This window comes from Bubalus bubalis, chromosome 2 (assembly GCF_019923935.1).
Source record: "Bubalus bubalis isolate 160015118507 breed Murrah chromosome 2, NDDB_SH_1, whole genome shotgun sequence".
In the NCBI taxonomy this organism is placed as follows: Eukaryota; Metazoa; Chordata; class Mammalia; order Artiodactyla; family Bovidae; genus Bubalus; species Bubalus bubalis.
This window is the reverse complement of record NC_059158.1, coordinates 88,155,705-88,183,474: the sequence shown is the minus strand read 5'-3', so window position 1 is coordinate 88,183,474 and position 27,770 is coordinate 88,155,705. Positions and strand designations below refer to the sequence as shown.

Below are 27,770 nucleotides of genomic sequence, written 5' to 3'. Positions count from 1 at the left end.
TTTGGAGAAATGGCTGAATCCAGGACTGGAACAGGAGAGTTCAAGGTGAACTTGGCACATCTGGTGGAGCCAGCAAGCAAGAAAATGCTTGAAGAATCATGGGGACCCATCTTTCAAAACACATAAGCTGGCTTGCAGGAGTTAAGAGTTCCCACTTGCCACGTTAGGGACAATTTGAGCATCAAAACGAGTGATGATTGTAATGGATTAGAACTCATTGAACAAAAAGAAAACCCTGAGTCCATACTTAGAGAAATAAATCAATGAATAAATTCAAGTTTGAGGAAGTTTAGCATATTGACATGTTTCAAAATATCTCCCCACAAACTAATTATTAATTGCAAAGTGGGAAGTAGTAACTTTACAGGGGAGACACCTGGGAGACACCACTTTAACTAAGTGATCAAAGGGAACATCATCAATAATGAGACAAATTGAAATCATGCACCTCCCAGAGGGATGCAGTGAGGAGAACACAGCTCCATTTTGGTGATATTCCTGCCGAAGGGGAAGAACCACACAGAACCGTCAAACAAACCAATCTGAGGACACTCTGCAAAATAACCCGCCTGGGATCTTCAATTGGGTCCAAATCACAGAAGTCAACTAAAGACCAGGGAGATATTTCAGACTGAAGGAAACTAAAGGAACACAGTTGACTAAAGTCAATGCATGATTTCAAATTGGATCTTTGTACTACAAAGGCATTACTGGAATACTGAGTGATGTATCAGCAAGACTTTCCTTATTTTGATGGTTGTACTGTGATCACGCAGGAGAATATCCTTGTGTGTAGAGGGTCATGGAGCATTGGGTTGATAATTTGCTTTTTTAAAAAAATGATGTTTATTTATTTTTGGCTGTACTGGGTCTTTGCTGCTCTATGTGAGCTTTCTCTAGTTGCAACAAACAGGGGTTACACTCTAGTTGCGGTATGCTGGCTTCTCATTGTGCTGGCTTCTCTTGTTGCAGAGCATGGCTTCTCTAGGGCACATGGGCTCAGTAGGTGCATAGGCATAGTTGCTCTGCAGCATGTCGGATCTTCCCGGGTCAGGGATCAAACCTGTGTCTCCTGCATCGGCAGGGGGGCTCTTTACCACTGAGCCACCAGAGAAGCCCTGATAATCTGCTTTTGAACATGTCAGGATAAAAGCTTTTTGGTACTATACTTAAAATTTTTATGTTTCAAAAAAAAATTTTTTTTTTAAATTAAGAAACAAATTCAATGGCACCACTACTTCGGGGAAAAAGAGACAGATGTTATAAGGTAAACACAAGATTCCCACTGAGAAAACATGAGAGATTTTGTGTTCATGGTGGGCCGCACAAGGCTGTACTTCCATGTCCTCGGAGTTCCCTATGCTCCCTCCTCAGCTCTCAAGGGTCCTTTGATGAAAAACTAGAGAAGCAGTGTTATTTTGGGTCTTTGGAAAGTTTCAGTATTAGGTAATGGAACGTGCCATGATCCAGCTTCCCATCTCTCAGGCTTTGCCACCAAGGAGCAGCGAGTGCCTGCCCAAACCAGCCCACCCAGCCACTACCCTCTGGGTGGGTGGGGTGGAGGGTGCTGCTTCTGATTGAAGGAAGAAACAAGGAAGAAATGGGCATAGGGACTCAGGCATCACAGGGAGTGCTCAGTAAGAGGCAGGATGACTTGGGGCTGGCACCTTTTTTTCCATTGAGGGGCTCAATGTAGAAGAGAAAGGAGCACTTCGAACATTTGTGCTGTTGCAAAGCAGAGATGTGTCTTAAGGAAGCAGAGCAATTGGCTTGGTGAGAGCAGTGAAGTATACTGCATAAGAACATTTGAGAAGAGACCCAGTTGAGAACATTCACTACGAGTCTATAGCCTTCCAGAGTCCCTTTCATGGACTGGTGCTTTGGGAGGTGGCCTTGGCTTTCACTGAGAGGCCCTACCTGAAACCACTTTGGGAAAGTGCAATTGTGTTGGCACAGAAAGGCGGCAGAAGACTCTGCCCAGTGCTTCCTCCAGGCAGCCCTTCTAAATCTAGTAAATACCTTTTCGCAGAGGATCTGGTAGTCTTGTACTCTTTGACTAGATGTGTATACCTTTCTTCCTTTTCACTCTGGCTGCCAGGAAACCATTGACTTTCAACTATAGGGATGACAGAGGCCTTTTGGCTTGCAGAGCTACATCCTATGCTCTCCTTATCTCTTCACAGTTAACGTCCCAAGCTCTGATTTTTACATTTGTTTTGTTGTGTTTCTGGTAAGTTGTTTCAAACCTTTGTAAAAATAAAGGTTTGTAAAACAGAGACAGACAGAAGAATCACTGGGAGAGTGAAAGTTGAGAGAAACAAAATCTTCTCTATAAAACTGAGTTAAACATTAGGATGAAAATCATGCATATAGCAAGAACAGAAGTTCCTTTGGTTATTTCTTAGGCAAGGAGGCCAGGAATAATACACATAATTATTCTGCATATGTCAAAGCAACATGTAACAAAGTGGATATGATGAGACTGCTGGCTAGATATCTGTGAACAAAGCAAAAAATATGAGTTCTCAGGACAACAATGGACATGGGAGAGATGGCTATACAGATGATTGCAAATCCACAATCTTGTGTGTGCAGAATACTTGACCAAGGCGGGTAAAAGAAGACACTATTAGGAAATATATTACACTTCATTGTTTACCACAAACCAAAACAAGATGATACTTTCTTGTTACACATCCCAAGACTTTCAGAGCAGGAGTGACAGAAAGTCCACTCTTCGGACATCTGCTCCCAGTCTCACTCTGCAAGGCCAGAGCTACAACACACCTCGTTTGTCTGCCTAACAATTTCATCTGTCAGAAGGCAGAGGAACTAGGGAGGAAATGGCTGCTTTGGAGTAAATTCTTATCAGTGAAAAATGAACTGGTTGGTGATGTGAAAATGACAAGAATCTCAGGAGAGCTCGTTTATGTGCTCATAGAACTCCCAAAGCTCTTTATTTAGATCACACTTTGGTTACTCCTCCTTGAAACAGTGTCACTTACATACCGTCTCTCTACAGGAATGTCCCTTGGGGACTGGGACAACATCATGTCATCTTTGTGTCTTCTGATGTCTGGTGCAGTACTTTTTAATGCAAGAAATTAATCAAATGCACTGAATTGCAATATAACGAACATAGCTATTTGCATAATTTCAGGATAACCTGATAAGATTCTTTTGAAACTTTTCCCCCTGATTATAGAATGTTTTTATTGTAGACAACTAGAATAATTTGGAAAAGTATGAGAAAACACAAACTTTCCCTAATTTTTTCATCCATATGTAAGCACTTGGAAGTACCTTCTTCTCATCTTTTGTAAATACTGCTTCATAATTAAGATCATACTGTATCTACAGTTCTATGTCTGCATTCTATTTACCTTATATTCTTTTTTAAAAAAACCTTTTAAAAAAGTGTTATATTTGACCGTGTTGGCTCTTCATTGCTTTTTTGCTGGCTTTCTCTAGTCACAGCGAGCAGGGACTACACTTCGTTGGAGGGCGTGGGCTTCTCATTATGGTGGCTTCTCTTGTTGCAGAACATCGGCTCTAGGGTGTGTGGGCTTCAGTATGTAGCACACAGGCTCAGTATTTGTGATTCATGGGCTTAGTTGCTCCACAGGCATGTGGAATCTTCCTGGAGTGGAATCTTCCTGGACCAGGGATTGAACCTGTGTCCCCTGCATTGGCAGGTGTATTTTTATTCACTGCACCACCAGGGATATTCTTTATATTCTGCATTTCATATCGTGAAAATGTTTTCATTTAAAAATGACTATAGCATGTCTTTATTAGAATCAATCGTCGTGACAAAAACAAAACAATACCCACAGGGTTTTTAATTGGCTGCAAGCTTTAAGAACTGAGATGTCAAGAAGGAAATTATTTCATCTGCAACAGAAGAACAGGGTTTTCCTGGGGTTCTGGATTGTATCCCAAGTCACTGTGGTCCATCTGGAGGGTGAGCTGCCGGTGTGGAGTGTGGAGCCAGAGCTAATGAGGGACAGTTAAAGCTGCAAGGAGTGTTTAACCCAGAGATCTGTGGAGCCAGAGTTGTCCACACTTGAGGGATGACTGACTTGTCTCATTTTTTAAGAAGATTTTTAAAGCAAATGCCATACATTAAAATAGACTTTTTTGGGTGTACAGCACTATGAATTTTAGCACATATATAGATTTGGGTAACCACCACCATCAGGACAAAAACAGGTTCTTCCTCCCCCAAACTCTCCTGTGCTATCCCTTCGTGGTCACAGCCTCCTGTGCCCACTAACTCAGGCAATCACTGACATGCCCTCTGTCACTATGCTTCTGTTTTTTCAGAAATGGGAATGACAGACTTAACTCTGTGGCATCTCATTTGGCACAACTAAGGCTGATTGATAGGTAGAAATGAACAGATGCAAACTTGACTTTTTAAGCAAGTTTGAGAGCTGGTCCAAAAAGATACAGGAAGCCAAGAAAGGTGGGAAGTGCCCCGTACCTGTAAGTATTCAAGCAGAAGTGACTTCAGGAATCCTAGAGGGTAGGAGATACCTGTAGTCTCCTTTACGTATCTTGTGTAAATGAGCAGTGGAATAACCTAGATCAAATCTCAAAACACAACAATAATAATAATACAATGGAGCAATAGCATTAGAGCTTGTATTTAATCCAAGGCCACCTGTTTTCAATTCTGAGCAGCCCAGAGACCTGCCAGCACTTTCTTGCACTTGGAGTCATAAGGTCTGGCAAGGTTTTTGGCTCCCTCCCTGACTCCAGCTTCCTTGAATCTTAAAAGTCACATAAGTTACTTGCCAGTCTCAGCAACAATGCTCTCAGAAGGGAGCTGCCAGCATTGGGCAACACTTCTTACCATTAACTCCCAGCTCAAGAACCCTGTAATCTCCAGCGGTGTGCACACCTCAATTTCCACAGCAGCGCCCTCTCTGAGGCCGGGGCCTCCTGCCTTAGGAGCTCACATACGCAGATAAAGAGTGACAAAGTCCTCCCTCTAGTGGCTTAAGTGGGAACACTCCCGGGCCCTGTTAAGATCCAGAGCGTCAAGATGGGAGACAATCTGGAGCCATTCCACAGGACTGAAATTCCATCGCCTGGCCAGGATCACCCACACGAAGGATGGCGCACAGCACCACCCGCTAGCTGTGTGCTGGACCCCCTGGGCACTGCCCTGCAGCCTGCCCAGCGTGGGCGCCGGTGTCCCCCTACTCCCTTGCTTATCTCATCACATTGCTATTCAAGGAGAAGAAACTACTTGGCTTTTCTTTAACTCTGGCTCTGAATTTTCCTTCTTCACCTACTTGTCATCTTCTGAAGCTTTTCGTGCATTGTGGGAGGAGGGTGGTGGTGACTAGTCTGTGATCTTTATCCAAAGGCTCTGGATCTTCTCCTTTTTGGCTATTTCGGTGGAATGAGGCTATTGCGGTCTCATTTGAACATTTTTCAGCCCCTGCTCAGGCTGGGAGGCATGGCCTTTCCGTGTGACTTTTTAAGCAGCATTTATGAAATTTGAGTGGAGGCAGAACGCAGGCTCCAGTGCATATACCCTGCTCCACTGCCCTTGAAAGGCATGGGAGAAAACGGGGCTCCCATCCACCACTGCTCTCTCATTTTGGCCCACAGAGAGGGAAGGATGCACACCAGGGAGCCGGTTCCAGCTTCCTCCCTGCCTTCCAAGGCAAGAATTCCACGCCGCTGCTCAGACCCTGGCCCCTGATGATGACCCGAGGAACCTGGGGTTAATCCCCAGGGGTGCTGCAGGTCCTCTCTCTATGTATGAGCGATAGCTCCTTTTTTATTCATCAGCAACCTGGCTTGCTCAGCCCTGTTGCTCAGATAGAAAAGGTGCTCTGAAAAAGCATTTATTCAGTTTCTGTATGAATGACAGCCCCTGGGTGTCCCAGGACTCCAATGACATGTGCCATCTTAAAAGAACAAAAATGAGGTTAACAAAACCTAAGGAGCCCAGTAGTACTTTCTTCCTGCCTCTGGTTGGCGGTCCTATGAAGGAGCATGGGGACCCCAAGGATGCGACAGAACATGAGATCACGCTGCTTACATTCTTGGCAGCTTGCCTTCATCTCAACGAGGCCACACTTTGCTCCTGCCCCGACATCTTCCCCTCTGATGCACTGGTTATCATCAGAGAACCTGGCTTCCCTTACTCAAGGAGCCAGAGAGTACTGGGGCTTTCTCGGCTCTGGCAAGTGAAGTGCTCTAAACTTCTTGTATTTAATTCACATATCACATTGCATGGGAGGCAGACAGAAATGGGAGGCTATGGATATTTTTCTTGCCCATTCCTTTCAACAGGACAGAGTCACTGGGCAGCAGAAAAAGAAACCTTTATAACTACACTAAAATATTTCATTTACCTTGGGTAAAAGTCAAGTTCTTATACTAAGAGTCTCTCATAAAGCATGTCAGCGTGGGAAAGAGTGTTGTGTCTTTCCCCCATGAATGTTGCACCAGAGCCTCCTACTGGGCACAGCCAAATGAGGTCACGAACGGAGGCCCAAGTCATCAAGGCAGGGGTAAGACCATCTTGAAACTCTTACCTGTGAACCTGCTTATGAGACAGTGACAGTTTTTATCCTGTCCCCCTTGCTGGGCAATGACAGTACCACCGCCAAAAGGTAGCAGGAAGGAAGGAGGGAGGAGAGGGATACGGTTTTTTGACCTTTAAGGACAGACCAAAGGTGGAATTTGCCGAGAGGAAACGTGGTGAGCTAATGTTGTCCTTGTGTCCATGAACTGAAATAGCCAAAAATGAGACAGTGGGATGGTTTTTCCAATTCTTTCAAAGGAAATGTATTTTGAATACATATTGAATCTAAAATAATTTGCAACTCAATTTCCAACCAATTCACTGAACTGAAGGAAGAGATCAGAAATGAAATGAAATTCTGATACACATTTAATCTAACCTAAAAAGAAACTGACAGGAAAAATAAAATTTCAGATGTTTTTTATTCAAAGGTTTTCAAAAGAAATAAAACAGAAAAAAGCTAACAATCTGATCAAATGTACAGTTCAAAAATGTCTTTTGGCGTTTAACAACAAGTCCTAGGAAAGAAAACTACAGAGTTATCTTGAACCGGACAAATAAGTTACCACTGGCAAGTTTGTGGCACTAGTAAAACAAAAATAAAAAATTAACTCTCTTGATCATATAGATATCTCTATGAAAATCTTTTTTTTTCAATCTGTACAAAAGGTCTTTCTTCATAAATTAATTTTTTTATAATTTAATGGCTGTCTACTATGTGATGTTTAACTGATTTTTTTTTTCTTTTTTTATGTACAGAGGTTATGTTTCCCAAATCTTACCCAGACGAGTATGGCACTTAGTTCAGACATTTCTAGCAGCAGATTTTCCCTCCTCTCTAACTGAGCTATCAAATTTCTGTCTTAACTAATGCAAAAATATCAAGTAGTGAGAGACCCAGGTTTATAACGTACTAGGTACAAAGAGGGTGCTGCGTTCGGTCTGGACTTTCACAAAGCAGTAATATTCCAGGGAGCATAGAACCAATAATACCACAACTTTAAAAAAAGGAAACAAAAACAAAAACAAAAACACATTTCTCTTATGACTATGTAATTTTCACTAGAATCTACACTTCTCAGAGCAGCAAGGACTTTTGAAACTATGAAATGTCACTGACATCTATAATCAAATACAAGCATAAATTTTAAGAACTAAAAAATACTCGAAAGAAATAACTGCTTAGGCCTAGCTCCTGAGCTAGGAAGGATTTGGTCTGTGGAAACAGGGAGGGCCAGCAACCTGTCCCAGCACAAAAGAAAATAGACTCTGAGGTAGATAACTGATCACACACAGTTGACCAGACAAGTACACAGTTTTGGAAGACAACTTAATTTACCATTGCTTTTCAAACATATGCAATTGTCTTAATAAAAGAGCTTTAATAACAGTGAATTATCTTCTAGGTACTAAAGTAGAAATAACTGTGTATTTATGAATCAGGAATTTCATAGTTTCAAAATTGGTTTTTCTTTACACTGAACACTTGTAGTGATGATGTAAAGTGTGGCACTGCTTGGATCCAAATCTTCCTTCATGCTTTTTTGTTTGTGTGTGTCCATACATCAATTAAAATTAGAAAACCTAAATGCAAAGGTACAAAAAAGGCACATTCTCCTAACCGCAAACTGGTCCGGCAAAAATAAAGAGCACAGAAGATGTGATGCTGAGACTAGTTGGAGCTACTGGTTACTGGCTCTTCGGTCTTTGGTGAAGTTACCTTTAAAAGTGCCAAGTAATTTTTATTTCTCAAATTTACGTAATAGAGAGAGCTAGTAGCCAATCATTTTGCTTCTATTCATATCTCAGCTTTATGTTTGAAGATAAATCCTTACTTTTAGCTTTTGCCATTTAGTTGCAATAGCAACATTTTCTTTTTTTCTCGGTTTGCCAGATCTCAGGCGTCATTCTCATTCTAAAGCACTATCATTAGTATAAAGGAAGGACAAAACATTCGGTGACTCCCCTCCCCCACCCCCCACCCCCTGCCCCAACGCTACCTACACTAAATCTAGAACATCAAGTTAGTTTTTTTTTTTTTTTCCTGAAAAAAGGCAAAAAAGACTTTACATTGCATCATACAGCAGATATCCTAAATCAGTCAAACTATCAGAGGAAACTGTTGGCATACAGCCTTACAAACAATTCACCCTATTAAAAGTTCCCCAGTCAGAAAATGTGTTTCACACAAAACAGTTTTCCCTTCTTGCATTTCACTACCTTACACATTATGTGAAAAATCATTAAAAACACCTACTACATATTTAAAAAAGCCAAAATTTCAGCAACTTTTATTGACTACCTTTTAAAAGCCCTATGCTGCTGTTTTACAAGGCATAATAGACCAGCCCATTTGGTCAAAGCATTCTACATCATTAGTTTGAACTAACTTTTACTGAAACAGCTACAGCATCAAAAGAGTTAAGGCAAATTGGAATTCATAGAAAAGGATAAGACACTTCACACGACGTGGAAAGGAAAACGGAAAGCTAGGAAAAGAGACACTGGCGGTAAGACTCTCACTGCAAGCACAGAACACCAGGGGTGAAGTCGGACTATTTAAACGTCAGAAAGCCCATTTCATACAGCGGAAAAAAACACAAACGAAACACAAAATGAACAAAACCACAAGAATCCGGTCATGCACTTGAGTAAGTCTTCATGGTCTTTGTGCATACCCAGAGAATTGAAGTTTTCTTTTCTTTTTTTTTTTCCCTTTTTTCTTTTTTTTTTTCTTTTTTTTGCATCATAACATTTGATAAAAATCTTTTTTTTTTTTTTTTTTTTTTATTTTTTTGTTTTTTGTTTTTTACTAAAATAAACCTGTTCAGGGGAACAGCTACTAGATGAATTTAAGGGTTTTATGCACCTTATAGAACTTATAGCAAAAATAGTTTTAGTTGATTTCATTATAAATAACGTTTTCAAGAACCTGTGCAAAACTGTCAATAATTTCCTAAAGCACAATTGATCAGAAAAATCCATGATTGTTCAGCCTTCACAACCTTCTTCATGTAAGAACACCCTTCTGTACATCTGGAAGAGAAAAATATAAAAAAACAAATGCTCTTGTAACAGTTGGTGTAACAGACCATAGAGCTTTGTCATCTCTTTCTTGCTTTAAAGACATATATGTTTGAGAAAGGATCTGCTCATCACTGGTGGTAGGTCAGTAAATGCAAGTTCTGGAACTGAGGGTCGCTTTCTATGTCCCGAGTCCACCTTTCAAATCTGAGACCTGCAACATACTTCACCAGGGCAATCTAGAAACCCAAGTGTTCTATGTTCCACACAGTTGTTCAATGTAATCTGCATGGCAGAGTGACAAGTTTTGAGATACGTGGTTCAAGTGAGAGTAGGGAAAGCAATCTATCAATCTAAGGATGCTCACTTTTGATTCTGTCAAGATACTGCTAGTCTTGTAATGCTAGACTAAGCAAAATCTCACACTGTTTTTCCTTCAGTCTGTGAGCATTAAAATAATATAAATATAGGATATATATATATATATATACACACACACATATATAGGTATATACTCTCTCATACACACATATCTATCTATCTATATATATATAAAAATGTAGGACAAATTTGGTACCTGGTATTCTCTGATTATGTTACTGATTCTGGAGGCAGATAGGGAGGGAGAGACAGCAAACACACATTTGATGTCAATATAAGGCACTATGTTCTTTTTGGACAGAATACTTAATTTACAAGACCAGAAAATCCCTGATTTTAAGATTTCAGGAACACTGGATTCCCTTGCCATGACTGAAGCAGCGTGACCAGACCTGAGTTGTTCTAAGTACCATTCTGATAAAATCATCACAGCCTTTCCTTGACTTGAGCCCTACAGTGATGGAGATGGTTCCCTCATACCTCACAGTTACTTATTGGGTTGAAAGGTATATGGAGAATGGTCATTAGACGTCTCCACAGTCACCTGCTGCTGACCACTCGCCTCCTACAACAAAGCAGAACAGATGAGACATGTGAGCAATGAAATCCAAACTCTACTACCCAGATTGGACTGAGTCCCACATCGTAAAGACAAGCACTGCCTACCAATGATTTTCTTAATGTCATATAGAGCCTTCAAGGTTAATTACTTCCCTAAGGAGTTTAAATGTCTGATAGACCCAAAGAACCTCTTCCAACTTGTAGTTGTCATCTCTTCACATCAAACTACACTTTATTAAACAAATTTCTCATCCTTTGGGGCAGATGTGACTTGGACCTCAGTAATTTCAGATTTTACAATCTGAAATATACTATTCATATGCTGTGTATCACCGATGATACTCAGTGGGGTCTCAGACTGTACCTTATGATCAAACACATTAACAGGTCTGTGCTGAAAAGTATGAAGATACAGTGTAAATGGGGCAAAGATCTCCTCTTGTGTCAGTTCAGCTGGGCTTCTGCCACAGGTCAGGTTTTTGCTGAAGTAGTTACAAAGAAAATTCTTAAGATTTGTTTGTTTCAGCACTGCAGATATGGATTGTGGGTTCCAGTAACTGTGGTTGCCAATAACTGCACAAATTTAAATCATTTAGAGGCAAATAAAACAAAACAAAACAAAAAACCCTACCTCCCCTGTAATTCAGCCACAATCCTAGGGCTGTTTTTGGAATTGGAACCTATGGGATGTAACGAGCTGATGGGATCGACTGGGTAGATAAATTTCCTTAGAATTTCAAGGATACTTTGCAGGAAAACACTATGCTTTCTGCCCAACTTGAATTCAAATGTCAGATTTCTTCCATATTAATATCATACTAGTCTCTTTCGTAACAAGAACTAAGAGTTATTTAGCTCTATTAAGTCTTCTACAAAAACAGGTATGGTTTTTTATCCCTGTTAAATTCTGAAATATTTTTTCCAAGTATTTAAAAACAGATTTTTATAATGATTATTATTGATATAATCTTTGGTACCAGGACTGCAATCTCCAGCTTTATCTTGCCTGGAAGTATCATTTTATAGGAGACAGGATAGAGACTTGAGGGGGAAATGAAATGTGCTACAAGCTTAGAAAATATTAAAATATTTCAGGGAGCCCTGGGGGTGTGGCTTGGATATTGCTATGTTAAGCTGTATGCAGAGAATTATATTTCATAGTTGAAAACAACTCTAAGCATACACTCCCTCTAAACTCAATTTTTTATGTACATGTTTCACTTTTGATTTGATTCTTCCTTGAGTTCTGATTTACCCACTTTTGAAACTACTCATTGCCATAATGGCCACTGGATGGTGTGTACCAACCTCCACAGGAACTGCCGCCGTCTGCACGTGTGTGTACTGTGGCAAGTAGGCCCCTTGCATAGCTGATGTGGCAGGCATGTACTGAAAAGAAGAATACGGTCAGGGTGGCCAATGACAAGCCATGGGTGAAGATCATTACAGTTTCTCATCCTCAATAATTCAATATCACTAATGTGCTATTTTAATCTAGAAAATCTCTCCCTCAAAAAACCTCATTCATTTCCAGCAGCTGCCTGAATTAGAATTGTTCCCATAAGTGGAAACCCAAGAAGTAAATGCCTTAGATCTTCAGCAGGTCACTGAAAAATGGGAAAAAAATGGAAAACGGACTGTTGCTTTCCTGATGCTGAAAATTATCCTTCTCCAAAGGCAGGAGAGATTTCTCATTCGATGTATGTGGCCCTGGTTTAGCCTTGATGAGCTGCTGCTGTTTGCTGTGAACATAAGCAAAGAAAATACTACCCTTTGTTCTATTAAGTCACCATAGATATGGTCTCAATTAAAAGCCTTTGGTCATCTTACCATCTAAATGCCACACGTATCAAACCTGGAAATTAATCTGATATCAGCTCAACTCCATACCCAAATGCAACCCTGGACTTGGGGAAAAAGTCAATACTACGATTGTGATTCAGCGCCCCTAAAAACCATACAATTGGAAGTAAGTGGGGAAAAATCCCCTGCCTTTATTACCATGTATCACCTTCATCTTTGGCTTTATGAGACCAGGTCTGCCAGTGTGAATGAATGATACCAGTTATTAGGGCTACAAGTGGTCTTGTTTGGATGCTATATTCTGATACAGGAGAGACAGCCAGCCAGAGGACAGACTTTTAGCTCATCAATTAATCAAGAAATCTCTGAGTATTTACTATGTGGAAGGCAATGTGGGAGGTGAGAGGGGATCAGATATAATCTCTGACATTATAGAGCCTATAACTGATAAGGAAAACCAGGCTGCACAACTTTAGCCTCCTCTGTAAACTGAGACACATGATATTAATTTGCCACCTACCGTTCCGGTGCTGCCAAGTGACAGATGACTCATTTGCTGGGCCAGAGGGCTGATCATAGACGCAGGCTGTAGTGACATGGTGTGCTCCATGGAGGGAGTTAACACGGCACCCTGGGGAGTCAGACAGAGCAAGTGAGACACACTGAGGGAGGAGTGGAATTCTGGAACCACCTTTTCCATAGGAAATGGCTTAGCCTGCTGCAGAACATGAAGCAAAAATAACCTCCCTTCAAACTTGTAAACTGTGTCATCTGTGATTTCTTAAAAATCATCCAGATTGTGCTGAGACTTGTAAAATCTTTGTTCAGCTGTATGTGAGATCTAGTTCCCTGACCAGGGATCAAACCCAGGTCCCCTGCTTTGGGAGCATGGAGTCTCAGCCTCTGGACCGCCAGGGAAGTCTCCCTGAGACTTTTCTAAAGAGCACTCACTTCATAGAAATCCCTCTCCCTTCCTCTTCACTTAACTGTAAAGCAAGCTAGTTCATGGGACTATGTGCTGTGACGGGAAACACGAACTACTTTGGGCTGGCCAGGGTTACAAAATACTTAATTCATTTTTAAAGTAAATGACAGGTGATGTTTTATGCAGTCACAACACAATATACTATACTGCATATTATAAATACAGCATCTTGTTTAAAAATGTTAAAAAAAATAGTCATTGGATTCAAGGTCAGGCTTTTAGGGTCAAGATCACAGTCTTCATTCACTCAGTGTTTCTCAGAACTTGCAACTGTAATTTGGTGCCAGGGGAGGGAAGCAGATTCAGATATAATTAATAATCTAATTTCAGAATCTTTGACTTCATTGGAAAAAATTCTGGTCTTCCAAAAACAAAATTAAACATAGCTGTAAAGCAATTACCTTCCAATTAAAAATAAATAAATTAATTAAATTAAATTAAATATAGTTAAAAACACAGAGGAGGGGTGGAAAAAAATCACTCATATAACCCAGCCTGCCTCTAATACATGGCTGTTAGCAGTGTCTGGGTAGCACTGCATGGATTCTGGTTTCCACATATTTTTACAGAGTTGCAACCAGGTTCATATAAAATATGAAACTACTTCATATCCTGGGTTTTGCTTTTTAACTTAACATTCCATTATTAATATTTACCTAACTTACTGCCTTGCTCTCATTATCATTTCTAATGATTACTTAATGGCACCCTAATTGTATATGAAATTCAATTAGTTCTATTTCTGGATTTTTGCATCTTCTCTAATTTATCCTATTGTAATATTCTTACAGATTATCGCATTCCTCTCACTTCTGCAATCACCCAATTACCTGAGGATGCAATTACTCTGATACATCATACAATTATTAATGTTAGGTTTTTGGTATCACTGCGACTGATTCATTATCCCTTAAAAACAGTTATTTATTGATAGTTAGATACACAATTGAGGGTAAAAGCTGATGTGCAGGAACTTTAGTGCTAGTCTCAGGCAGTCTAAATCTGGGTGCTGAAAAGGAATGACTTCTCAGGTGGGTCCTTCTGCACACACTCCTGCTGTCTCAGCACACACTACAGCTGTCTCAATGGTGTTCAACTAAGAGATGTGCTGCCTGTCTCTAATAGGTAAGCCCTCCTCCCTCCAGGAGAAGATTACCAAAGGATGAAGATTCATGTCAGAGATAGTAGTTGTGTGAAAGTCGTTCAGTCGTGTCCGACTCTTTGTGACCCCAAGGACTACAGTCCGTGGAATTCTCCAGGCCAGAAAACGAGTGGGTAGCCTTTCCCTTCTCCAGGAGATCTTCCCAACCCAGGGATCGAACCCAGGTCTCCCGCATTGCAGGCGGATTCTTTACCAGCTAAGCCACATGGGAAGCCCAAGAATACTGGAGTGGGTAGCCTATCCCTTCTCCAGCGGATCCTCCCAACCAAGGAATCAAACCAGAATCTCCTGCATTGTAGGCCAATTCTTTACCAGCTGAGCGGTAACCAGGGAAGCCCATGTCAGAGATCACTTGTTATTAATATATTTCATAAGATTTTTTTCCCTTTAAAATGTTTTAATGTGCATCATTCAAAAGTGAGTGGTAACATGTAAATGACTCAGAAGTCTATAAAATTCAGGAGTTTCTTGCTGCTCTTCCTCATTCGTCTGTAGGAGCTATTGTCCTAGAAAGCCCCCAAATGAAAAATGAGCCGATTTCTAGCATTCCCGAATAGGACAGCACAGAGTACCTGGGGTGTAGACTGCCATGAGCGTTTGTGTGGCTTAGTGGGTGGATGTGGGTAGATATATGTGTGGGTGTGTAGAAACATATGTGTGCATGTTTATACAGACAGTATAACACATATAGATACATCATCAGAGGGCTCCTCTCCTGTGTTATCAACTAAACATGCTTTTTCTCCTTCTTCAAAGTCATCTCAGCAACTTCCTGTTCAGAATGTGTCCCTTTTCTGCTGTTTCACATGCCTGGTCTAACACTGCGTAGGGTCCTCTTTTGGAAGTTGTCCTAAAGAAATTCCTGTCTCATTTTAAGGCCAAGAACAATGTGCTTTCTCCTATGCAACGGATCTGTTTTATAAGCACTATGAGCTATACTGCTTATTAAGATTCCCATTTTGCATTGGTTATTAGAAAGCTTAGGCTCACTTTGTGGCTGCTTTGTGGTGAGCATCCAGATTATATTAGGCATCCTTAGTCTTTTTTGTGATTTTTGTTTTTTATCTTTATTTTTCAACATTCTAAACTCATGTTCTAATTCAACAAACTGGATTTTTATGTATTTTTGAAAAATACATTCAATATACTACCTAATAAGGTGAAGTGTAACTCATTCAATTTAAAAAATGTAATATATATGTAAGTACAGTACATGCCCGTGTCACTAAAGAAATCACATTTGTTATTTACCCTCAGTAGGCATTACTACTTTAGTATTTAAAATTTCCATGGAGAGGTTAACACTGATGAAAAAACTCTAGGTCAATTTTGAACACTTTATATTTGCATTAAACAGAATGTAGACAAAGAGAGCTATTTCATCACAAGTATGGTTAAAAATTTAGCAATTTAAAAACTTTAAAATTTAAAAATTCAGTGGAATGATCTCCTATATTTAAATTCTCATGGATTGCAAATCTAACTTAATGTCAACTACCAATTTGTTTTAAGACGAGTTAAAGTTTTATAATGAACTTATACATTCTCAATATCCCATATTTAACATTTCCCAAATACTTATGCCACCTTTGCGCAAATGATTAAAACCCAGAAAATGGTTTTTAACTTATACATAGCTTACTTGGAAACTACAAAGCCATTAAGATGAAAAACTTACAGGGTGCTGTAGGATATATGGTTGAGGTTGCATCCAGGAAGGACTTTGCACCTGGAAAAGGAAGGATTTTGGAAGAAACATTGATTTCCATAGGAGCGCTACTTATTTCTCTAGAGCTCTTTTAATCATGTTAAAATCTACAGGTGGAAAATAAAGAAACAATACTATCAACTGATTAAAAGGATTTAACTTAAGGCAAGTTAAGAGTTCTTGACAAACTGGTCACTCTGAATAGGATGAAATGATTATTCAAAACCAAGTTCCATCTGCCCACTGAAAAAGTATTTGAGTATCAAGCACCAAAGAGGTAAAGGCAATAAGACATGGGCCCCACCCTCAAGAAATTTACTATCTAAGCAAGGGAGATAAACAAATGAACAACTCAAAGAAACAGTGAAAAGTGTTACAATCAAGGTAGGAACATAGGTGATTTAGGAATACAGAGGAATGAGAATTCATTCCAGCACATCTTACTAGAAACTAACCCTTAAAGTATGTGCTTATTTTAAGAGTAATCAAATTCAACTCCCTTTTGATACCCAGGACATTGTATTTCAGAAATCTTGTCTGGTGGTCAATAATTTCTAGTTAGTGTGAAATATAAAAATCTGAAATTCATATTTAGAAAATTAAACTTTAGTAACTAGGTCCTGACATCTACAGTTAAAAGGATATCTGTACAGTAGACCCTCTGGACTGAGAAATGACTGAGAGTCAGATTCTGTGGCATGGAAGAAAGCAGGGAAGTTTCTGCCACTCTAGAGAAAAGACTATCAGCCCATTTCTTGATACCCAAAGCTTTCCTGAGGTTAGATTTCAGAATAAGCTTGTCTCTTAATTCTTGAGAACAAAACCCTCCTGCATCTCATCCTCCACTGTTAAGAGGTTCTACAGAGAGGACACGGGGAAGAGTCATGGGGGAAGAATGGGTTGTGATTTACCTTGACAGCAGAGCCCCGATACTTGTTTTCTCTGGTTTCCTTTGCCACCTAAGGCAGACCAAAGTTAAGTGCTTCTGCCTCGTTAGCATTTCAGTTATCTGGACTGCAGCCTTTCCCCATCGGGATATTGGTGGTTTCTTCCAGATGCCAATTTCTCAAATCCAATTGTATTAATATAAGCATATAGTGGTTTAGTAGAGAAAGGCCCGCTCCAACACGAGCGCCAGGCCTTCACTGAAAACATCACGGGGAGGGGAGCAGCTCCCTGCAGACCCCAGTTTGGGCCAGATGCACTCATCCGTGGTATATTTCTGTGGTCCTGATAATCTAATAGCTCATATCATCATGGGGTTAGGGAGCCATGACATCTAATCCAATTTTCTTTCTGAAGCAACAAATCTGCTGCTGTCAATTTCTTTTCCTCAATTTTCCCTAACTATAAAATGGGAATAATAATCTATGTTCTTTATTGGTTCTTTATTCTCTTTTGAATCATGAATCCTTTTGAAAACCTGATGAAGGAAATAGACCTTTCCCTCCGCACCTGACTGCATACATACCAGTGACACTTTGCATTTAAGAGAATCACAGATCACTTAAAGCCCATTTTCTGACCCCATTGGGCCCCTGAACTTATGGGGTTGAGGATCTAACAAGTAATGCCACTGAGGGCCAGGCAATTGGAATGAAATTCCACACGTATCTTAGGGAAACAGATTGCCCAGGAAAAGAAATCAGGCCTTTGTAATGAAATGCTGATTCCAGTTAGGTCTATCAAATCTATTAACAACACTGGTCACCTAATTTTCTTCTACTCTATGAAATAATTTTGTGGCCAAAATGGTCATTGCCATTATAGTAAAGACAGAAAAGGAGGTTGTGAGAAGATATTCATAGCTGTAAATATCTACAGTGCATACACTGAAATTAATATGCACAATCTTTCATTTGCCTGAGAATATACTTACTTGTCCCTATTAGAGGTTGCAAAGTTCAAATAGTTAAGAAAGAAGACTATCCTTTAAAATCAGATACAGGAATTGTTAATTAGGGAAAATGAACTGCAGCAGATCTCAGTGAATCTCAGATAGGCAAGGAAAAGAAACAAATCTTAAGTTCAAAATCATTAGAGAGGGATTAAATGAGTGAGTGCTACACCGAGCAGATGAGCAGATCGAAGTAGCAGCGTAAGAAACTTAACAACCCGGAGATAAAAGACAACGAGTGACGGCTCAGAGAAAGAAGTGAAAAGAACCTAGAAGCTGAGGGAGGCTGTGAATGCTACTTTACAACTTCAGCTTTAGGGCATTTAAACACTTCTCTTTGTTATTCAGAGCTACTTTTATGCTTTTAGACAGAACCACCTTTGCTATATTGCTTATGTTGACCAATCCATTATTTTAGAAAAGCAGAATGGATATACTCTTACCAGCCAGTTAATCCTGGATGTAAAGTGTAAAGGATGATACTGATAATCATAGCTAACATTTATTGAGTGCTAATCATAGGCCAGGTACTGGGTTGAGCTCTTTACACAGATAATCTCCTTTAGTTGTTATCATAAGCCTATGAGATAGAAACTATTATTATCCCCATTTTAAAGATGAGGAAACTGAGGCTTATTGATGTGAAATTACACAATTAGATATTATCCCCTACCACCAAATCCAGGGTTACAATATCTAATTCAATTGTTTTAAAGACAAGAATACACAAAAGTTCAGTCACACAGGATCTCAACAGTTAACAAAAGTGTATTCCTATGTCTGTAACTGACTCCGTTGGTGTTCTTGTCTGGGCCAAGGTGGTATCTTGTGAGAGGCACTCCAATATGGGAGAAGAAATACATGTACAACCAGGATTCATGGAGAACAGGAGCTACCCCTCCAATCAAACCACATCAGCATAACCACAAGGTGCTGAAGGAGATCTTGGTTCTAAGTTGGGAGTGTAAGGTAAAGCCTCTTCAAAAAATAACCTAAATGGGAAGCCGCCTCTCCTTTTTTGGCCTCAAGTCTCATTGCATTGCTCATTTCATGTTACCTGATAGAGACACATCTTCATTTATTAGCATATTTGCTTGCTCTTTTGTTAGTTTCTGCTGACAAATTAACAAAGGAACAGCGCAGATCTATTCCGTATTTTACCTAACGGCAATTCTCTTCCAGTTTCAATGTCTGGGACACATGGTGTCCAGCGGCAGGGCCTGTTGTAAAGGAAGCATCTGAGTTTGTCCCAATTCTAAAATGCTACAATTTCAAAAACTGACAACCATTTCCCTTTGTTGTACATTCTCCTAAACACAAAAATAAATCACTCTGTCAAATAAAAAGCAGCTATTTCTAAATTGGGTATCTGAGCTGCCTAACATTTGACTTAAAATTTCATTGTAAGTGTTCAAAATTTTAAGATACATAAAAACATAGCAGTGATTCATGGTTGGCAAGCTGTCATACTCTTGATGAATCCTTAAGGTACAAACCTGGTAGGCAGATACAGGAGACGCAATATAGGGTGTAATAGAAGTTTGAGTAATCATTCGGTTTGTGGCAATACTGTATGGTGAAGGATAAAATCTAGAACAAACACAAAAGCCTTTATTAAGTAATCCTTTAAGCACAATCATTCATGGAATAAACGTCTGATATTTTCCACCTTCACATTTTCCCTCTAGCTATTATGTATTTATCTTAATGACATACCCATTCTGTATAGCAGCTGTGGTTGGGTCATAAGTAAGTGTCATTCCAGCCTATGGGAAAGAAAAAGAAACATTCATCTGCAAAGGTACAAATTAAAAATTCCATTTCTCAGACTCATGGCAACAAAAAATGGGGATAGTTTAGTATTTGATAAAATTGAGAGTTTATGTTAGACACACGTAATTATAAACTCAACATGAGAATTAAGCTCTAGATTGGCACTGTGCAACATAGCAGCCCTTAGTCAAAGACAGCTATTTAAACTTAAATGAAAAGCTGAGTCCCTCTACCATACCAGCTACATTTCAAAGGCGTTACAAGTGACTAGTGGCAACCTCTGGACAGTACAGACTGTAGAACATTCTACTGAATGGCAGTTTCTTAGACATTCTTGAACCAATATGTTACTTAAAAAAACCCAAAACAAAAGAACAATTTATTTATGGTTAGTATGGGGAAATGGAGGACCAACATTTTTATTAAGAAATTGAGCTCTTTTTCTTTTTCTAAAGAACATTATTGAAAAGAATTAGGTAAAGAAAAACCTGAATGACAAATATACTATTTATTTTAATAATATTTAAAATAATTTCTAAATAATTAAAACTGTAATTCTAAGAAATCATAACATTAAAGACCACTTGTGTGGTGGGCTGCTGTCCATGGGGTCACATAGAGTCGGACACGACTGATGTGACTTAGCATGCATGCATGCATTGGAGAAGGAAATGGCAACCCACTCCAGTGTTCTTGCTTGGAGAATCCCAGGGACAGGGGAGCCTGGTGGGCTGCCGTCTATGGGGTCGCACAGAGTCGGACATGACTGAAGCAACTTAGCTGTAGATGTGCATTTCGTACAGCAATTTAAAATGATTTATTTTTTTAAATAAATGTTGCTAACTGGTAAACACGGCTGTTTCCACCACCTATTGTCTGTCGGGAGAACCATCACTCCCTTAGCTGTGTATTCACTGTGAGAAGCCCTCACGTGACACTATCTGGATAATGAAGTTTTAACCCTAGCCCCTATTTTAGAAACGTGATAACCGCGTCAAGATGCTGCGCATGTAACTACTCTCATATTTTGCATGATGACACAGCCCCACAGAAGTTTCAAGAAAGGACTTACAAGTCTCACCTCTCCTTCTCTGTGCCAGGGCCGTCCATTTGGGATGTATTTGTTTGGGTTCTGTCTCTTCTTCTGTCCGCCATCCGCAAATTTACACAATAACGGTTCTGTAGGAGCTGAATAAACAGGGAAAAATAACAGGAAACCAGAATTGTATGTGTCTACAAGTGGCAAAATTTAACTGAATTCTTTTTTTTTTTTTTTAATAGGAGCAGTGTTGGTGCTTGAAGGGAACTGAGAGAATACTTCAAGGCAAAAGTTTATTCAGACCCTTAGAAGAGGACCCACTGGCGAGAAACACAGTGCACAAAACGTTAGCTGTTTACTTCAAACTGGAGTGTAAGAAAACATTAAAGAGCTATTTCGAGGAGGCAAAGGCAGCCTTTGATTCACTCGGGTATTTCTTTAGGTGTGGGCCCTCTTCAACCCCATCCCTGTGAATCTTCAGATGTAACTAGGACGGTCACCCTCCCCTCCTCCACTTAAAAATGCCCCCGTAATTTTCCATTGTAATTCCTCAGAGAGGTCTTCACTTCCTCCAGGAGAAAACAAGTTCCCCTGTATACTGCGCACACTGTATTTTTTTTTATAGGCACTTACTATTTATTCATACGATTTAAAAATTTTTGATTTTTAAAAAATTGGAGTGTAACTGCTTTACAATGTTGTGTTACTTTCTGTGTTACAATGACATGAAGCAGCCATAGGTACACATACATCCCTTCCCTCTTAAGCCTTCCTCCCACCCTCCCCTTCCTAGCCTCTGGGACATCACAGAGCACCGAGCTGGGCTCCCTGGGCCATACGGCAGCTTTCCACTAGCTGTCTGTTTTACGCATGGTAGTGCAGACACTTCAGTGCTACTCTCTCAGTTCACACGCCCACCCCCACCCCCGCCACATTGCATTTTTATTTGGAGCATTTATAATGCTTTGTGAATGTGGCGATCTGTCTGGTGTCTATCTCCCCTCCAGAGTAGAGTGTAAGCTCCGTGGGAGCAGTGACTTCTGTTCATCCCTGTTACCTCTAGTGCCTAAGTGTCTGGCATATTGCAGGCACTTATTCCCTCTTGGGTGAACCAACGAATGAATACAAACAGGTCTTATTTATTCTGGGGCTAAAGCAGGGAAACAGCTATACCTGCCTACTGCCTTTAAAGGTTTTTTTGGGCCTTTAATCATCCCACTTGGAGTTGCTTTACAATATATCTGCCTCATAAAATGATCCCAAAAACTGTCGAAGAAAAGCAAAAGGTGCCTAAGATGCACAGACTTTTCTCACCAGGGTTACGTCTTCATTAGCCAAAAAAAAGAAAAAGAAAAAAAAAAGGCAACAACACAGTAGGCCACCCATAACTTCTCCTTTTTAAAAATGTTCTTTTCTGTAATGGAAACAGCAGTGTATGCCTAAAAGTTGTGCATATTTCAGTATGTTTCTAGTTAACATAATAAAGATAAGCACACCTTCGTGTCTGGCTCTTACATTCAGTCCTTTGTCTACCGTGGAATGGTGATTACTACTTTCAAGTTCCGTTTCAAAGTTAAATAACCATGAAGAGAAAAATATTACTTGTGGAAAATTTACTCCTTTCTCCTTTGCCTCTTATTATCCTAATTCGTCTCTTATTTTATATCACTATTACCCACCCACTAATGACAGGGTGTGGAAGCAATAGTGTCTCTCAGTACTGCTCTGCCAAAAAAACAAAACATAACCAAAGCCCCACTGCCATTCCTCCTCGCAGGCTGTCCACTGGTACTCCTCTCCCCTCTCCCCGGCTGAGCTGCTCCAGAGGGACGGGCTGGCACGTGAGCTCAGCTGTACTGCTATGGGTGTCTGGAGGTGCGAGCAAAGCCGTCCTGTGTCTGGTGAGACACGTGGGCCCCGCCATTCACAAAGGGGCCCTGAGTTTCCCTTCTGACTCCATTACCTCCCCCACCCACTGATTTCCTGAGCGAGGAACTTCCATTCTTCCATTTAAGGCAAGCCGGGTGTGATGGACGATGGACAGGGGCCAAATCCTACATTCCTAAACCACATTCTCTGTCTCTTCAAACAAAAAAAAAAAGCTACTGAGTTTTGGAAATTTCCACCTCCACCAACAATCACTGAAGGTAAAGTAAATGGATGTAGTGAAACCAGAGAGCTTTCTAATCACTGACAGTGCTTTTAATCCTGCAACTGGCCCTTCAGAATCAGATGGAAATGGGACCTAGAAAAGACAACATTCAAGCAGAAGTGAAGAGACTGCCTGTTGAGGCCGGCGATGCCTCATCCTTGACTTCTGAGGACAAACTGAGAACTTAGAGAGAAACTAAGAGCTCACTCTCCACTGATCTAGAAAGGTCCTTATAGTAACAAATGTTTCCTCCAATGACATCTGAGGGTTTTAGGATTCTGTCTCCCCATAACCTTGCGGAGCAAGAGAGAGTAAACTTTATGGTGCTGGCACTTTGTGGGGCTTCACTTTGGGGAAGTGCTTTTATCTAGAGGCATTATAAAGATCAGCTCCAAGACTGAAACTCAAATTAAAAAAGAAAAAAAGTTCCCTTCAAAGGGAACAACGCAAATGCACCATTTTTCCTACATTAGCAGAGAAAGGTGACCAGGTCAGAATAATTCTGGAAGTTCCCCAGGGTTGCCCAGGCAGGCAGGTGCGAATGGAGGCAGCTGGGGAGCCATCGCTGAGGAGCGCCAAGGCTGTGCCTTTGCTGAGAGGCCAAACAGGCCTTCCCTATCTGTGGGAAGGTGCTCCCAACACATTTTCATTCATCTCGACTAAGCTCTGTCAACGAAAAAGCAATTTCAGGCAACAATCAAGCCTGCTAAAGACGTGTAATGAGGAGGTAAACATCAAGTGAGCAATGACATGTTTGCAAATATATCATTTAAAATGAAACAAATGGAACAGAATGTAGTTGAATCTTACAAAGTGAATTACATTTGCTACATGATTCTGCACTGTCATTTTCCTTCCTCTAAAACCAAAAAGGTAAGTCGTTAAAACAGTGTGTCTATTGGCAGGTGTCCCATATCTTAGGAAAACAAATTTCTTATTTCAAAGAACTAAACCCCAGTCAGAGAAGGCAATGGCAAACCACTCCAGTACTCTTGCCTGGAGACTCCCATGGACGGAGGAGCCTGGTAGGCTGCAGTCCATGGGGTTGCGAAGAGTCGGACATGACTGAGCGACTTCACTTTCACCTTTCACTTTCATGCATTGGAGAAGAAAGCGGCAACCCACTCCAGTGTTCTTGCCTGGAGAATCCCAGGGACAGAGGAGCCTGGTGGGCTGCCATCTATGGGTCACACAGAGTCAGACACGACTGAAGCGACTTAGCAGCAGCAGCATAACCCAGTAGAAATGAGTTTTCAGACAGTTGTTGGGTCGTTGCTTCAGGGAAAGAGGAATGCCCTAGTATTCTGTGTGAGGCAACATACAATTCTAACCACTTCTTTCCTCTATTATTATGTTCTCTGGTCTGTTTCGCAGTTGACATTTTCACCAAGTGCCTGATCTCTGGCATCAACAGTCCCTCCTAAGGGGCTGTGAGCCACAGGGGGGATGCCCACGATGGCTTCCTGCACATCTCCACCAAGTTGTATCCTTACCCATCTTCTGAAGTTCAGACTCTGCAGCGATTTATTTAGGTTCAACTGTCTTTCCTGGACACCTACACTCAACATCATTTCTAGAATGCTTGCTTTGACTAAGCACCGTAGCACATGATCAGACCTCCCAGACATCCTCCTCGCTTATCTAATCCAACTGCTCAGAGGACTCCAAGTTCTCTTCTATTTCTAACAAAGTGGAGTTTTTCCTAACCATGTTCTAACAGCTGGAGAAACGACTACCCCCCAGTACTCTTTTTTTTTTTTTTCTAGCTATGGAGCATTTTATCCCAAATAACAGTCTCTAAGACATAAACTGCCTTTGATAGAAGCTTTTCTATCAGTTTTGGAAAAGTAGCCCACTCAGCAACTATAGGAGCTTCCCTGGTGGTTCAGATGGTAAAGAATCTGCCTGAAATGTGGAAGACCTGGGTTTGATCCAGGTTTCTCCAGGGTTGGGAAGATCCTCTGGAGAAGGGAACGGCAACCCATTCCATTATTCTTGCCTGGAGAATCCCATGGACAGAGGAGCCTGGTAGGCTACAGTCCATAGGGCTGCACAGAATCAGACATGACTGTGTGACTTTCACTTCACAGCAACTGTAATCAGCTTTCTTAATGATCACTGTCAGCTACTTTCAAAGTTCTTCAACTAACAACATGCAAGAAACTATCCAAGACTCTTAAAAATTTCGATCTAAGGATCCAATAAATACTATCCTTTTTTTGTGTTTCCTGTTTCAGTCCCTTCTTTGTTTATAACCAAACCTTGTGGTCCTCTCTACCATGGGGGGCACAACTCTGGCTTCTCTCTGCAGATGCATACCCTCCCACACGGGCTCTGTTAGGGTCTGTCTCTGCTTTCCTGACCCTTACAGAGTGGTTCCATATCCCATTCAGCTTTCCATGTCAGTAAAATAATGGTTAACCAACATTCAAGTCAGGTTAAAGAGAAACCAAAAACACAATATTTTCCCATCACTCCAACATAAATATTTTAATATTCTATATTTACTACTTTTCTAAGTCTATATTTATTTTTCATTTTTGCAATGATAGGGGCTTTTATCATTTACATTGTAGCCCTTTATCTTGCTACAGAATCTTTTTTTCTAATGGTTACATAATGTTCTATTTGAAAAGGGATCATGTACAGTTTCTTTGTTCTTACAACTAACACTGTGTGAACATCTGTGTGTGTTATATATTTTATCTCTTTGGTCCCAGTGCCAATGTGATGCTAGTGGTCAGATTCTATGCTGGTTGGAACAATGGATATAGATTAGTCTTTCTGGGTTTGAATTTTGGCTTTTCCATTTACTAGCTAGTGATTCCAGGCAGGTCTCTGGTTTCATAATATGTGCAATGGAGACCATTAAGAGTGCTTACTTCAAAACATTGTTATAATTACTATATATACAAATATATATAAAATACACAGAACAATTAAATAAGTATTAGTTACTATTATTATCATCACTATGACAACAGGAGGAGCTCAAATTCTGAGCTGTGGCTCCTTCTTTGAATTGTTAAATTCTTGGGAGAGGAACTTCTGGTTCAGAAGTTATAAATGTTTTTAGGGACTGGCCTGTTTTCCTTGGGATTTGATTCTGTGAGATTTAAAGAGCTGGCTACAGTTGCTATGTTGGCTTGATGTAGACTAAAGAAATATTTAAGTTGTAGTTAGGAATGAAGTTACTGGCAAATGCCTTTTAGAAAACTGTTTCATAGTAACACCTAAATCTTTAACTCAAGATCCTTATTCTTTAATAAAATCTTACTTCACTATTTATGAGCTTCCCAGGGGCGCTAGTGGTAAAGAACCCACCTACCAATGCAGAAGACATAACAGACATGGGTTTGATCCCTGGGTCACGAAGATCCCCTGCAAGAGGGCATGGCAACCCACTCCAGTATTCTTGCCTGGAGAAATAGATGGACAGAAGAGTCTGGCAGGCTACAGTCCACAGGGTTGCAAAGAGTCGGGACAGGACTGACGTGACTTAATGCGCACACACCACTATTTACTATTCCTCTCTAGCAGGACGTGACAGTAGAAAGGTGTAAAACTGACTGGAGTGGGCCTGCTGTGGGCTGGGTGTGATCCACGGAGGTAACAGCTGCCTGAAGGCAGTCTCCTCCTAAACCTGGCACAAGACTCAAAGCGTCTTCATCTGAAACATGGGCACACGTCTGGTTGAGATCCCCTGTCACTTTTTAAAAACCAGACTTTCCTTCTGGTAGAGAATAAGTTTTAGTTTTGGATCTGCGAGACAGTCCTCACCCCACTGGCCTCCCAGGATGGTTCCTGTCCTTCTGCTTTCTCGGCGATGATTTACTCATGATTTACCTTTGGAGGGAACATCTCAACAGAACGTGCGTTCAGACTCTGCTCTATTGTATGCACTAAGCGAGAGAGACGGGAACCATCACAATCCCAGAGGTCTGATCACATTGTCCTAAAGGTACCAGGACCATCGCACATGTCTTCAAGTATTTCTTTTGTCCTAGAGTTGCCCAAATTTTCTGTTTTTTAACAGAGTAAATGAAGTTTAAGCCAAACATGCAGGAAACCAAATGGGCCATAAAAGCCCTTGAAAGATGTCCAGCCTTTTTACTAGATTTGTAATTTTTCCTCTAAACATTACCTTTTCTGCCTTCTGGCACTGAACAAGGCCCAAATAATTTTACCTATATAGGGAACATTCCAGAACATGGATAAAAGCAGTTTTCAAGCCCTGCCGGGCATATACCCAAACTGAAAAGTCAAGGTAACACAGAAAGCAGATGGAAAACAAGCTGGGGTCTTTGGATGGAGTCGGCCAGCAGTCACACATGCACTTCACTGGAGCTCCGACGCCTGCACAGGAGAAGCTTCAGGCAATGCAAAATGAAGAAGTGTCAGGCAATGTGGCAGAATGAAGCCAGCGTGAGGCTGGGAATCTAACAAGCAACTGCATATCCAGTGACTAGGCACTTTTTTTCTTAAAAAAAAAAAAAAAAAAAAAAAACTCTGCCCCGACCACACTAGGATGTCTTCACATTCCATTAACGTCACGGAGAGGTCCAGAAGGAGAGACGTGATCATACTGCCTTCTGCAGCACTGGATATGTGTGTGGCCTTTGTCCATGGGGTGTGTATTGTGCGAAGACTGAGGGTGCAGGGCAAGCAGCCCTAGGAGAATTCCAGCTAACATGCCGTATACATTTGCACTCTCTTCCAGGAAGGTACTGGAAGA

At 40.6% G+C, this 27,770-nt stretch overlaps 1 protein-coding gene across 8 annotated transcripts in view; it reads right to left on the bottom strand.

The window, feature by feature from the left end:
• Positions 1-6,953: 6,953 nt before the first annotated feature.
• Positions 6,954-27,770, bottom strand: part of RBMS1 (RNA binding motif single stranded interacting protein 1) — a 219,539-nt gene continuing 198,722 nt past the window's right edge. For 5 of the 8 annotated variants that reach the window (XM_025276084.3, XM_025276040.3, XM_044934797.2 and 2 more), the window contains exons 7-15: positions 20,917-21,032; positions 19,788-19,837; positions 19,568-19,661; positions 17,086-17,133; positions 16,145-16,195; positions 12,840-12,950; positions 11,825-11,905; positions 10,436-10,520; positions 6,954-9,586 (exon numbers count right to left, since the gene is read on the bottom strand). In XM_025276084.3, coding sequence (XP_025131869.1) covers positions 10,443-10,520; positions 11,825-11,905; positions 12,840-12,950; positions 16,145-16,195; positions 17,086-17,133; positions 19,568-19,661; positions 19,788-19,837; positions 20,917-21,032 — 629 coding nt within the window. In that variant the 3' untranslated portion in view covers positions 6,954-9,586; positions 10,436-10,442. The remainder of the gene's footprint in view (positions 9,587-10,435; positions 10,521-11,824; positions 11,906-12,839; positions 12,951-16,144; positions 16,196-17,085; positions 17,134-19,567; positions 19,662-19,787; positions 19,838-20,916; positions 21,033-27,770) is intronic. The other 3 variants (XM_045164052.1, XM_006073143.4, XM_006073142.4) reach the window with 3 other exon arrangements.